The sequence below is a fragment of the Theropithecus gelada genome, chromosome 6 (assembly GCF_003255815.1).
Source record: "Theropithecus gelada isolate Dixy chromosome 6, Tgel_1.0, whole genome shotgun sequence".
In the NCBI taxonomy this organism is placed as follows: Eukaryota; Metazoa; Chordata; class Mammalia; order Primates; family Cercopithecidae; genus Theropithecus; species Theropithecus gelada.
The window spans coordinates 166,536,781-166,549,604 of NC_037673.1; the positions used below are offsets into that span (position 1 = coordinate 166,536,781).

General features: G+C 51.1%; 1 protein-coding gene across 2 annotated transcripts in view; it reads left to right on the forward strand.

Moving 5' to 3' along the window:
- The first annotated feature begins 1,179 nt into the window (after positions 1-1,179).
- The window catches only part of KCNIP1 (potassium voltage-gated channel interacting protein 1), a 385,234-nt gene continuing 373,589 nt past the window's right edge, over positions 1,180-12,824 (forward strand). Inside the window, exon 1 of one of the 2 annotated variants that reach the window (XM_025388840.1) lies at positions 1,180-1,660. In XM_025388840.1, coding sequence (XP_025244625.1) covers positions 1,573-1,660 — 88 coding nt within the window. In that variant the 5' untranslated portion in view covers positions 1,180-1,572. The remainder of the gene's footprint in view (positions 1,661-12,824) is intronic. The other variant, XM_025388838.1, reaches the window with a different exon arrangement.

Sequence of the window (12,824 nt, forward strand, 5' to 3'; positions counted from 1 at the left end):
TGAGGGTTTTGGGGCTTTGAAAAGGCTCTAAGTTTGCAGACTGTCTCCTAGGCCTCTTTTCAGAGCTGAAATTTGTTGATGACCACTCTAAGGGCTGATATTTCTTTCTTGAAGATTCGCTTCCACACTGACTCCCAGAACATGGGGTAAAAATCAGACCTGATACATGAGTTCTGGCTTATCTGGCATTTTGTAAACTGGCAGTCTCCATTCTCTGTCTCTTAAGCAACTGATTCCTCTTGATCATCCCAGAGAAGCAGATCAAAGGGAGACAGTTGGGGCAGAAGAGAGTTGCCAGGGCATAGCCTTATTCAGATGAAGGTGTTTCATATCTGCTGTTCACAAGTAGCCACACTACATTCACAGATGTGCCCATGGCCAGGGACCACAAGAACTTTCTGAAGAAAGCAAAGTAGGGTTGTTTTGGGGGAGGTTCACACCCGGTGAAGAGGGTGGGATGAGATGTCCCTGCCACCAAGATCCCTTCCAACTCACGCAGCCTATGGTACTGAATGGCAGCCAGGTTTTTTTATGGAGCAATAGCTGGACTTCACATGTGCATACTGCCTTGCAGTTTCACTGTTAAGAGTGTTGCATTGTATTCTAATTATATGAAACTCGGTCATTCCTTTATGACATTTCTGAGGAATACTATCTCAATCAAGAAAAGCCCTAATTGCATTCCTTTCCTATCCCAGTGAGAGAGCAGACTCGTGACTGCTCCACAGGGGTGGAGGCTGGAATTCAGTAGTCTGACTTTGAGTCAGGGATACCTGGAGCAGGAGGTGGTCAGGGGCATTGTCCTTTCCAAGTCAGGAAGGCAAACAGCACCTGCTGTTGGTGCCAAGGTTACTGGACAGGCTGCGTGGGCTCTGTCTGTCTGTCCGATGTTCACAGGCCGGCTCCCTGGAGGCTCCACTCAGCCCAGCTTCTCTGAGATGCAAACCAGGCCACTCTGAGGCTGCCTACAAACTTTCTGCTGAGTGCCGACAGCCGCTTCCTGCTCTGCAGGGAGTTCTTCCAGATCCTGATCAAGGCACAGAGAATTGATCTATCAGATTAACCAGGAAGGAAAGAGTGGGAGAGCGAGTGTGGGAGACTGTGGGGTTGAGTGTTTTCTGCGTAGCAGTCCCCTCCCTTCTGACTTGAGTATTAATTGCTACATTACCGCTGCCATGTAAGAAAGACAGTCAGCAAAGCCTGGGAGAGCTCCAGCTCCTCCCTCCCTGCTCTGCTCAGCTTTACTCTCCTCCTCGGTTCCTTTGGAGTACCTTGTGCCCCGGCAGTGCTGTCCTGGCCCTGGCATCCTGAGGTCCTCCCATGGCGAGGACTTAAGTGGACAGCAGGAGTGGGTGGAGAGAGGGAGGGAGAGTTTGCCCTGCAGGCTCTCTGGATGCAGAAGCCAGACTCGCTGCAGAGGCAGCTGTGCTGTTCCCGGAGCCTGGCTTTGGGGGTGCATCCGTCACTCAGGGTTCACCCAGGCAGGCTCCAAGTTCCAAGTTCCTGGGGTGCATAAGGTGGGTGCTGTCCCTTCTGGGTGCTGACAGCAGAGCCTGGCTCCCCTCCACCAGCATGAGCGGCTGCTCCAAAAGATGCAAGCTCGGGTTCGTGAAATTTGCCCAGACCATCTTCAAGCTCATCACTGGGACCCTCAGCAAAGGTATGGAAACTGGCCTTGCCCCTGCTTTCTGTCTTGATATGACCTGGCTGGTCGTATTGCCTCGGTGTGCTGAGCATGGCCATTCTGGTGCACCCAGGTCTTGGACAAGGCTGGGGAAATTGGTGGCTGGGATTCGAGGTTGCTGACAACCTGGGTCCTGGCTCTGAGTAGGCAGGCACCCAGCCAGGGAACTCAGCTGGCTGTAATTGCCTGGAACTTTGGAAATGGAGTTGGTGGTGTGTGGCTGATAGGTTATGGGCGGGCAGAGGGACAGAACCCTTTCCAGAGCTTTGGAAGTGGCTTAGCGTGACTGGAGTTTCAAGAAGTTATCCACGGAGGGTTGTATTTTGTTGATAAAAGAGAGATTTGATGCAGTGGGTTGTGAGTAATTCTGCAGAACAGAGACGCTTGAGGGGGCCAGCAGGAGGTGGTGATGGACCGGAATCTGCTTTGCACTGGTGGATTCAAGAAACTGGATCAGCTCTGCACCTCAGGTGCCAAGAGCTTCCTCTCATAGGGTTCCAGGGTCTCATGCTTCTGGGGCTGCATTCATCGTTCTGCTTTCTTGGATCCCTGTCCCTCCACATTTCATGCCTATGTCCATGCCTGTCTTTTCGGCTTCTCCAAGAACTGGGGTGGCAGGTGGTTTGCAGGAGTGACTGTCTGGGCAGACCAGAAAGTGGCTGTGGAACAGAATTAGGGCTGCAGCCCCAGATGGGCCCACAGCCGGGAGGCAGAAAGAAGGCTAACTCCTCAGGGCCTGGCCCTGTGTCTTAAACCCCGTTTTACACTCGGCACCAGGGAAGGTGAGGCCCTCGGAGGGATCCGGCCAACTTTCTGGAGATGATGTCAAGGGAGAGCGGCAGCGTGATGTGGTTCCACTGGCTGAAAAAATGTCTTTAAATATTCATGCTGTCTTTCAGGAAGAGTCTTTTGGGGGCTGGGGGGGGGAGAGGCACTGGAAGCAGCCGGCAGAATATTCAGGGAAGGAGCCCACAAATCTTTGATGGGTTTTTGAAAAATAACAGTGAGAGCAGAGAAAGGCTATGTGCAGCCAGATCTCATGACATGGCTCAGGTGCCTGCTGCCTAGCGGGTCTGGCCCGGTGTACGTTGTGTGGCATGTGTGGGTGGTGGGAATGATGGGATTCTGTTTATCTCCTTCGTTGGGATGTTCTGACCTTCCTGTTATTTCCCTACCATCCTTCTGAAATGGGGCGCTGCTCCTCCAAGGTACCTAGGTGGGCTGAGCCCCCATTGCGGAGGGCCAGGCTGCCTGGCAGAATTACTGGCGGCCACAAGTGGGGTGAACAGGAGGTTGATGGGTGTAGCTGTGGTGGCTCTCAGTGGCTTTACCTCCTCGAGAAGGAGAAAGCAAAGGGGTTAGGAAATTTCACAAAGTTTCCCCATTCAATCCTCAGAGACAACTGGAAGGTTTTCTTTCCACATTACAGAGAGCAGGACCTAAGAGGGTGAGGAGTGTGAGGCAGCATCCCGTCGCAGCCTCTGATGGAGGGCTTGTCCCCACCTGCAGTCTAGTGGTGACCCAGACCCCACACACAGATGCTCCCTGGATGTCACACTGAATGCCGAGATAGGGGGATCGTGGGGGTTTCCCATAAGTGCAGCAGAAAGAGCTTTGGCCTAAGGAAACCTAGGTCTCAACTCTGATTCTGCTACCTGGGCAAGTCACAGCCTCTCTGAGCCTCAGTTTCTTCATCTGTAAAACGAGTCCATTACCTGCAGCCAGTCTACCTCCTAGCACTGGTGCAAAGATCCAGCGGCACCTAGCCAAGGAATCCCTTTGTGGAGTGTGTTGCCATGACCAGCTGTGAGGGTAGGGTCAGGGCTGAGATGAACATGGGTCTGCAGAGAGAGACCCCAACCCATTCCCCTGGCAGGACCAGGGTCAGAGCTCCTCATCTGCTCCTGACTCACTCCTACAGGTGAGTCTGTACTTCCCAAGCAGCACCAAAAGAGGAATGAGATCACAGAAGGCCATTATGCAGCAAGAGGGGTGACTGAAAAAGCAAGCTGGCAAAGGAGAGAGCATGGGCAAAGAACTCTGTGTGCATGTGTATTTGAGAGAGAGAGACAGAGACAGGGACAGAAACAGAGCGAGGGTAGATGGCCACAAATGATCAGGAAGATATTTTCTTCTGCATATTTGCCTGTGTTCATTCGCTCAGTTTATTTATTGAGCACCTACTCTGTGCCATGCTTATTGCAAGACAACAGACATGTGAATGAATAAGACACAAGCTCTCCATCAAGAGGGCTTGTCCCCACCTACAGTCTGATGGGTACCCAGACCTCACATGCAGATGCTCCCTGGAAGGAATGCTGAGATGGGGGGACCATGGGGGTCAACAAGCATAGAGAAGAGATGTCTGGGGCAGACTAAGGGGCACCTCCAAAAAGTGACATCTAAGCTGAGACGAAGAGAGGCAGGACTGAGAAAGTGGGAGGAGGCTGAAGCTGGAAGAGGGAGCAGCATCAGAGTGTTGGCCTCTGCAGTGGAAACAGCTGGCGGGTCAGGACAGCTCCCTCTCTCTGCTCAGAATCCCAGAAACTAAGATCCTTGTGACACAGAAGGGACTCCGTGGGGACCTGGCCTTCCTGTGACCTGCTGCAGTAGAGCCTTTCCTGCCACCAGGGCTGAGAACGGCAGCCCATGGGAGGCACTGGGGCAGGATTGTATCTGTGTTCTTTGCTTCAGCTCCGCAGAGAGGACCAAGTGTCTACACAGCCCCGGCTCTGTGCCAGGCACGTGCCGGGCGACTGGTGTTCTACCCAATCCAGGTGTTTGCTGAATATTTGTTAAATAGTGAGGAACACGGGAGCAGGGCCAGGCTGGGAGCAGGGTAGCTGAGAAAGGCCTGCAGAGAGTCCAGAAAACGGCTTTCTCATGTTTACACCTCCCCAGGTGGGTTTAGATTCGACCCTATGTGGATACATTATGACTGCTTAATGATTTCTGGTTTTAATTTGATTTCACTTATTCATTATTCATTGCACTGAGTTCTAGATTTGCAGTAAACCAACCCTCAGGAGAGGGATTTTTCTTTGTCCATTGCAGAACTGAGGAATGCAAAGAATGTATTGGACCAGGTACGGCAATTTACTGTTTCTTAACAGCCTTGCAAATACCTGGGGAACAAGGAGGGTCCAGGACCACCCTCCCTGTCCCGCCTGTTCCTAACCCTTGGCCACCTCCTGCCATGCCAGCAATCCTTCTTGCCATTGGTCTAAGAAGCCAGCTCACCCAGATTTCTCATCAGTGCTTATTGCAGAGATAAACTGCTCATGTCCACCTGCTCACATATCTCATCAACCTTGAACTTTCCTTCCTACCCCGATCATAATTTGTGATCTGTGTTCCTTTTAGGAACATGTTTGCTAAAGGCTCTCTTCCCCACTAGACTTCAGCTCCATGAAGGCAAGACCGTGTGCATTTTTTTTGCTAACCACTGTAGCCAGAGCTACTAGTATGGTGCCCAGAATGGAGTATGTGTGTTACTGTATTAAATGAATGAAACAGCACTGCACGGCACAGACACCAGCCATCAGCCTGAGATGCCACCTGGTGCAGGAGCTTTCTAGGAAGCACTATGCAACACCTGTCCCACAGGTGCTCAGCAAATGCTCTCTGAACTCTGTTTAGCTTCAGCCCCAGCCTCCAGCCTGCGTGAGCCTCCCGCCACATAAAACATTCAGGCTCTGTCTGAGCTTGTGTAGTGTCTAGGGAAGGGCATTAAGATTGTTCCCAGAAGGAAAGGCTGGGTGGGCAGGCCTCTGGCATCCCCACTCCCACCCCTCCGGCTCTATTTTTATTTGTTTTATTGACTGGATTTCTCTCAAATTTAAAGAATCCCTTTGGCATTAAAAAAATTTGCAAACCACGAATGCAGTGAGAAGCACAGTTGTTTCCTAGATTGAGACATCCCTGAACGCTGCACACTGGCTCGGAAGCCTCGGACTGGGTCTCTCACCTCCTTGGCATTTAGTTTCCTCGTCTATAAAATCAAATTACAATACCCTTCTTATGGGGTTGAATGAGATTGTGTAGATAAAGCTGCCTGCCTATTAGGTGCTCAGTAGTGTTGACGGATCCGACTACTGTTATTAGCTGATACTCTCATGGTTGAGAGCCCCTCCGGGCTGGGACTCCCTCTCACTCACTCATTGTTTTCTCAGCACCAGGCACAGATTCTGAGAGCAACATCTCATGATCACTTTGTGAGAGCCTATGGCCTTGTCAGTTACTGCATGACTTTATTTATTTATTTATTTTGAGGCAGGGTCTCACTCTGTTCCCAGGCTGAGTGCAGTGATGCAATCGTGGCTCACTGCAGCCTCGACTTCCTGGGCTCAAGCAATCCTCCCATCTCAGCCTCCCAAATAGCTGAGACCACATGTGTGTGCCACCACAACCAGCTAATTTTTGACTGTTTGTAAAGACAGGGTCTCACTATATCTCAAACTCCCGATTCAAGAGACCCTCCCACCTTGGCCTCCCAAAGTGCTGGGACTACAGGCATGAGCCACCACATCTGACCACTGGATGACTTTAGACCACTGCTTCCCCTCTGCTGAACTTCTTTTCTTAAGGGCCTGCCCCGAGCCATCTCTCTCACCTGATTCCTTATTAGGAGTTAAAAGCCTGACTCCCAGAGTCAGGCCCCTGCCTGCTGTTTAACCTAGGAGAAGCTTAGCTCCTGGCTCTGATGCTTCGTGAAATCAGGGGTCTGGGGAACCTGCCTCTTCCTCTTTCTGCACAGTCAGCTCCCCACTCCCCTCACAGACTTCCTGGGGGCCTCTGGCAGGAGCCAGAAGTTGTGCAGGCTCCATTCTGGCTGGGGAGGTTTAAACTCATCTCCTTCTGCACACCAGGAACAAATGTTACCCCAGGCACAGATGACAGAGCCAAAGTGAGCAGAAGGGAGGAATCCGATCCAGGAGAGCTTCTAGTGTCCTCCAGGCCACCCATGAGGCTGCGGGGGTGGGGAAAAGGGGTGTGGGAAGATGAGATCTAGCTCAAGGACAAGGCGCTGGAGCTGTAACTCTCCCCTCCCGCCCCAGCCCAGGCTGTTCCTCTTTTTTCCAGACAAAACCTCAGCTCCCCCATCAGAGACACACTGTTCCTCTTGCCTCCTCCTCTTGCTGTTCAAGATCCTCAAGAGACTGACCTGGGACCTGGGCATGACTCTGCTTTCAGGCAGGCCAAGCTGGAGTATCAACTCTGCCTTTTACCAGTTGCGTGAAGTTGTGTCATTTGAACACCACCCCAAGCCGAGCTCCCCACTTTTAATTGGAGATAATAATAACATCAATGGCACAAGACTGTTTTTTAATGTAATGATGATATTGAGTAAGGGCTAGCAGCTCACAGGCAAATCCCAGCTCTGCTCTGGCAGGGCCCCCTCTTACATTTTGTGCCCTACGCACCTTCCTTGCTTCATTCTAGTCTTGATCCTGGAGGTAGGGATTGCAATCACCATTTCAGCAGATAAGGAAACTGAGGTTTAGCTAAGTGTGGTGGCTCCCCTGGTGAGTGACAGAGCTGGGATTAGAACGTAGGTCCTGCTGGTGCCAAGACAAGGTACATTCCTCTGCACTCCTAGGGCTGGAGAAGTCACGCCTGCCTGCACTACTCCCCACCTTGCCACCAGCAGAGAGTCCCCCAGCAACCCACTAATTTTCTTGGTGGGTTTTTCCCTGCTGGGTCTTGTCAGAGCAGCCACCTGTCATGCAAAAGGTTGTGACAAATTCCATTAAAGTGTCATCACCTGGGTTATGGGGAAAGGGAACACTCCAGAGGCCAAGGTCAGCAGGACAGCCATACCTGCTCTCTCAGTATCCTTATCCCCTCTCAGGCAGGTGTGCGGGCCCAAGGCACCTGCCAGACACTGAATAGTCTCTGCTTACTCCTCCACTGGGTCACTGGGCCGCTCCCCCATGGCTCTTCCTTCTTACAGGGCAAGTGTGAGAAGTGGTCTTGGGTGTGGGAAAATACACAAAGCTTTGGACACTAGGCAGAGGCTGGAATTGAGGTGTTGCAGCTGTTTACTGGAATTATCTGGGAAAGCAGAGGCCTTCACACTGGGGACTTTGAGACCTGGGAGATACCATGTCCTCTACCAAAAGGAGAATGCCACCTGTTCCGTGAAAAGCTAAGCTTCAATGCTGCCTCATCCTGGGGAAAGAGAGTCCCCCCCATCTGAGTCCTGGTTCGCTCACTGTCCTGGCAGTGAGGGCTGAGCGAGCACTCTGGTCATGTTACCACAGCCCCACTCACTCTCTATAGCTCTGGAACCTCTGAGTGCCGGTGCCTTGTCACAGGAAGAAAGCTTGATTATCCAGGGCTTCTGGGTCCCCGCCTCCCTCTCCAGCCCCAAGCTAGAGCCTGCCAGGAGGGGCATGTGTTCACCCTGGCCCTCCTGATGTCCAGTAGCCTTCATCCCAGCCTACTGACCCCACCACCCTTGCCCCTCTGCAGCAGGCCCAGCGCTCCCTGACCCATTTGGGTTGTCCAGGTGCTCAGTTCACTGGGGTCTCCATAGTCCCACAGCAGAGGGCAGAGAAGAAGGTGGGATCACCTGCCCCTCTGGAGCTTCCGTGTCTTTCTCCTAGACAACCCTGATATCATGCAGGAATAATTCGTTCAGGGCCATTTATCCTGTCACTGCTGCACAGACATCCTATTAACTTCAGGACCACAGGGGAGCGGCTAGTTTGCTCCAAATTAAAAGTAGCTGGAAATGGGGCCCTCTGGCAGGCAGGAGAGTACAGGCTGCAACACCATAGCCCTGGGAGGAGTGAATCTAGTCAGGTCTTCATCAGCCTTCTAAGGCCTGGGCCTCCTTTGCCGTGCCACAGGGACCCTCATCTTCCCCAGTCTTCTTAGGGTTATAGAATCTCCCCTGGGCCACCTCTCTCACCAGACCCAGGTCCCAATCCCTGAAAGCCACTGCTTCCCAAGGGTGGAAGTGGCGATGTGAAGTCATCACCATGGAGGGAAGCAGGATGCAGGGTGGGAAAGCTCTGGACCCAGACAGACCTGGGCTCCAACCCTGCCTTGCACCAGCAGGACAGCCTTGGACAAGCCATTCCCCATCTTCAGTCTGTGTCCTTCTGTAAATGGGCCAGTAATTTCCATCGCATGTGGCTACTGGAGATGGAATGAGATGGGACGTGTGACAGGCACAGGACCTGGCTCATAAAAGCTGCTCAGTAAAAGTCAAGTTCCCCACCCTTCTCTTCTCCTGTGATATGACTTTGGACTTGTAGCCAAGAGAAACGAGGCTGAGCCTCTGTGGGTCAAGTCCTCTTCCCGGCTCCTATCCAGATGTGCTGCTGTTCCAAAATTATCCCGCCTGCCCCCAGTCACTCTTGATGACAAGTTCTGTAATTAAAAATGTGCCAGCAACTGAAAGGATCCTTTTTATTTAGTTGTTTATGGATTTATTGGCCATCCATTCCCATGAGAACGGGAGCCCTGCAAAAGCGTTCACCACATGGGAATCACGTAGAGTGAGTGCCTCAAGCACCTGCAGCCGGGGAAGGTTGAATAAATGATGACTAAATGCTTTCCCTGCTGAGCAACATCGGGCCGTGTGCCTGGAGTTCCCTTTTTGAGGTCTGGTCTTAGTCAGGCTTTCTCTTCAGCCTGCCATTCCCTATCTCCCTGTTCTGAATTCCTGTGCTGGAGTTTGACAGCAGTGACCAGCCAGAGCCACCTGGATGAGACAAGGGTCAGTGCAAACAAGACCAAAGGCCTGTTCCTGCCCCCATTCCGCTCTCGTGCTCTGCTGGGGGACTGCCCCTGGGTGCAGGTCCGCACCGCCCATGCATCACAGTTGGCCAGGTGCTCTGGTGAGGCGGGGGTTCTTCCCCTTTATCCACCTGCACTCCACCCAGAAGTGCAGGAGGGGGGACCCCGCTTAAAGGCAGGCAGGCAGGGAGAGGAGCTCTGGGGGAGAGGATGTGGAAATAAGGAAATTGCATCGGCCTCCTGGGCCAGCTGGAGGAAAGAGAAGCCAGGACTCCTGAAAAAGACTCACGGGAGGTCATTTACTGTCACCACTGACCACCCTCTCTGTACTGCTCACAGGTCTCCAGTCTAGGGGCAGAAGAAAGCCTTGCTTCTCTGTTAGAATGAGGGTAGGAGGACCACGAATACAAAGCTAACCTTGGTCCCCGCTGGCTGAAGCCGCTGAGATTCCATTTTGTGTTCTTAGAGGTGCTAAGAACAACAGCTTTGGAGCCAGACCAAAATGGAGGGTTTGAGTCCAAATCCTCACCTTTGATTGCTGTCTTAGGCCATCAGGCTGCTTATCAACCTGATGGCCTAACATCCCATACAAAGACATGGTGGCTTATCAACAACAGAAATGTATTTCTCACAGTTCTGGAAGCTGGAAGTCTGAGATCAGGATGCTAGCACTGTGGAGTTCTGGTGGGGACTCTTCCTGGCTTACAGACAGCATCTCCTGTTGTATTCTCACGTGGAGGAAAGAGAGTAAGGTAGCTCTCTGGCCTCTTCTTATGGACACACCCCACTCAAGAGGCTCCGCCTTCACGACCTCATCACCTCCCGAAGGCCCCACCTTCAAATACCATCGCCTCAGGAGTGGGATTTCAACATGTAAATTTGGGGGAGAGGAGGCAGAAACATTCAGCCCATTGCACTGAGCAAATGGCTTTTTTCTCTGGGCCTCAGTTTCTTCATCTCTAAAATGAAGGAGCTGCTGATTTCAAAGGCCTCTCAGCTTTGGAATTTAAAGATTAAACAAAATTGCAGCACTGCTGGTGGCACCTGCCATGTGCCCAGCATTGCCTAAGCACTCCGTGCCCACCATTTTATTTAGTGCACATGAGAACCCTAGGAGGTAGAGTGCTCTAATTAACCCCACTTGCAGATATAAAGAGCGAGTTTCAGAGAGGGGACGGGCCTGGCTTGGAGTCACACAGCCAGCATGAAGCGTAGGCACAACTGGAAGCCTAGGCGGTCTGGCCCCAAGCCCTGGGTTTTACCACCCTCCCCAGTCCATCCCCATTACACTTTTTCCATTTCTGAAAATCAGATCCAGGGTAAGAAGGCAACGAAGACAAAACAGATTCCTTCCCAGTTTGGCCAAGAGGCAGCACACACTCTTGTTTTAGAAATCAAGATTTCAGGGCCTCCATTCTGACTGAAGAAGTGCAATTGAGGAGAATACCCTCTGAGACCCAAGCCCCGCCAATCCATCCCCTGAACCATTACCCACAGGTCACCTTTCGCAGTCAAACAACAAAACATATGGGGAGCAGGCCCGACAGCCAAGGCTACAGGGAGGGGGCAGAAAAGGAAACACCACCCAGCAAGATTTCCAGTTGTATTTCTAGCCTGGCCAATTTTCATTTATTGCTGGAATGAGGTCAGTTGGAAGCTGAGGCAGAGAATTGGGTAGGAATCAGGTAGCGGGGGTGAGATTCTGGGGCTTGTATCTGAGATGCCGGGGTTAGCCTATCCTAATTTTCTTTCTGTAATCTTTTGATTAACCCTGGGCCAGTTTGGATGACATTTTTCAAACCATCTGTGCTTGGCAGGTTGGGCCAAGCCCAGGCTTGCTGCTCGGTATCTGCAGACATCAGCTTGGAGCCGGCTGTCACCCAGAGCCCGGGATGTCTCTAAGCCATGAAGCATATTGGATTGCAGAAAGATCCACGACATCCCTGTGCTGATTAACTCTGCCCAGGCCTCACAAGTTCAGAAACAGTGGCTTTCATTTCAAACTCAACAGGAAACATGAGGGGAATGGCCATCGCCATCCTCTATTGAGTGCTACTTATTTTCTGTGGGCTTTACAAGGATTCCTGTATTCAGTCCAGCCCTTTCTCTGTGAGTTGTTTTTATTCCAAACCAGGGGCTTTGAGAGGCTGAATAACTTGCCAACATCACAAATACAGAACTGCGGTTTAAAAGGTCACGTGCAAATACTAATGTTCCTTTGAACATGCGTGGTTAAACCTGTCAGCACTGTCACTGCTGTCATGGACTGAATTGTGTCCCTTAAAATGTATATGTCAAAGCCCTAACCCCCTAGGTGGCTGTGTTTGATGATAGGGCCTTGGCACAGGTGATTAAGGTTAAATGAGGTCATAAGGTTGGGATCCTAATCCAACAGGACTGTGTCCTTGTAAGAAGGGGAAGAGACACCAGCAGTACACGCACACAGAGGAAAGGCCATGTGAGGACAACATGGCCAACCACAAGCCAGGAGGAGAAACTTCACCAGACACCACCCTTGCCCGAATCTTAGTCTTGAACTTCTAGTGTCCAGAACTGTGGGACAACAGATTTTCGTTATTTAACCACCCAGTCTGTGGCATTCCATTGTGTCAGCCCAAGCAGACAAATATCGCCCCACAGACCATTCTTTGCATAGCATCCTTTCCCATGTTTTTAATTGTGATAAATGTATCTCACATTAAATTTACTATTTTAACCATTTTTAAGTGCACAGTTGTGGCATTAAGTACATTCACATGTTGCGCAACCATCACCACCAACCATCTCCAGAACATTTTTCTTCTTGCAAAACTGAAACTCTGCACTGCACCCATTAAACACTTCCCCATTTCTGCCTACCCTCAGCCTCTGGCAGCCACCACTGTACTTTCTGTCTCTATTAACTTGACTGTTCTAAGTTGCTCATATAAGTGAGTCATGAACAGTATTTGTAGTGGCTTATTTCACTTAGTGTAATATCTTTTTTTTTTTTTTTTTTTTGAGACAGGGTCTCACTCTGTCACCCAAGCTGGAGTGCAGTGGCGTCATCACAGCTCATTGCAGCTTCTACCTCCCGGGCTCAAGCAATCCTCCCACCTCAGCCTCCAGAGTAGCTGAGACTACAGGCATGTGCCACCACCACACCTGACTAATTTTTTTATTTTTTGTAGAGACGAGGTTTCACCATGTTGCCCAAGCTGGTCTCAAACTTGGGATTGGCCCGCCTTGGCCTCCCAAAGTGCTGGGATTACAGGTCACCGTACCCAGCCCTCACTTAGCATTATGTCTTTAAGATTCATTCCTGTTATAGCCTGTGTCAGAACTACCTTCCTTTTTGAGTTTGAACAATATTCCATTGTATGGATACTAAATTTTGCTTTTTTTTCCCATT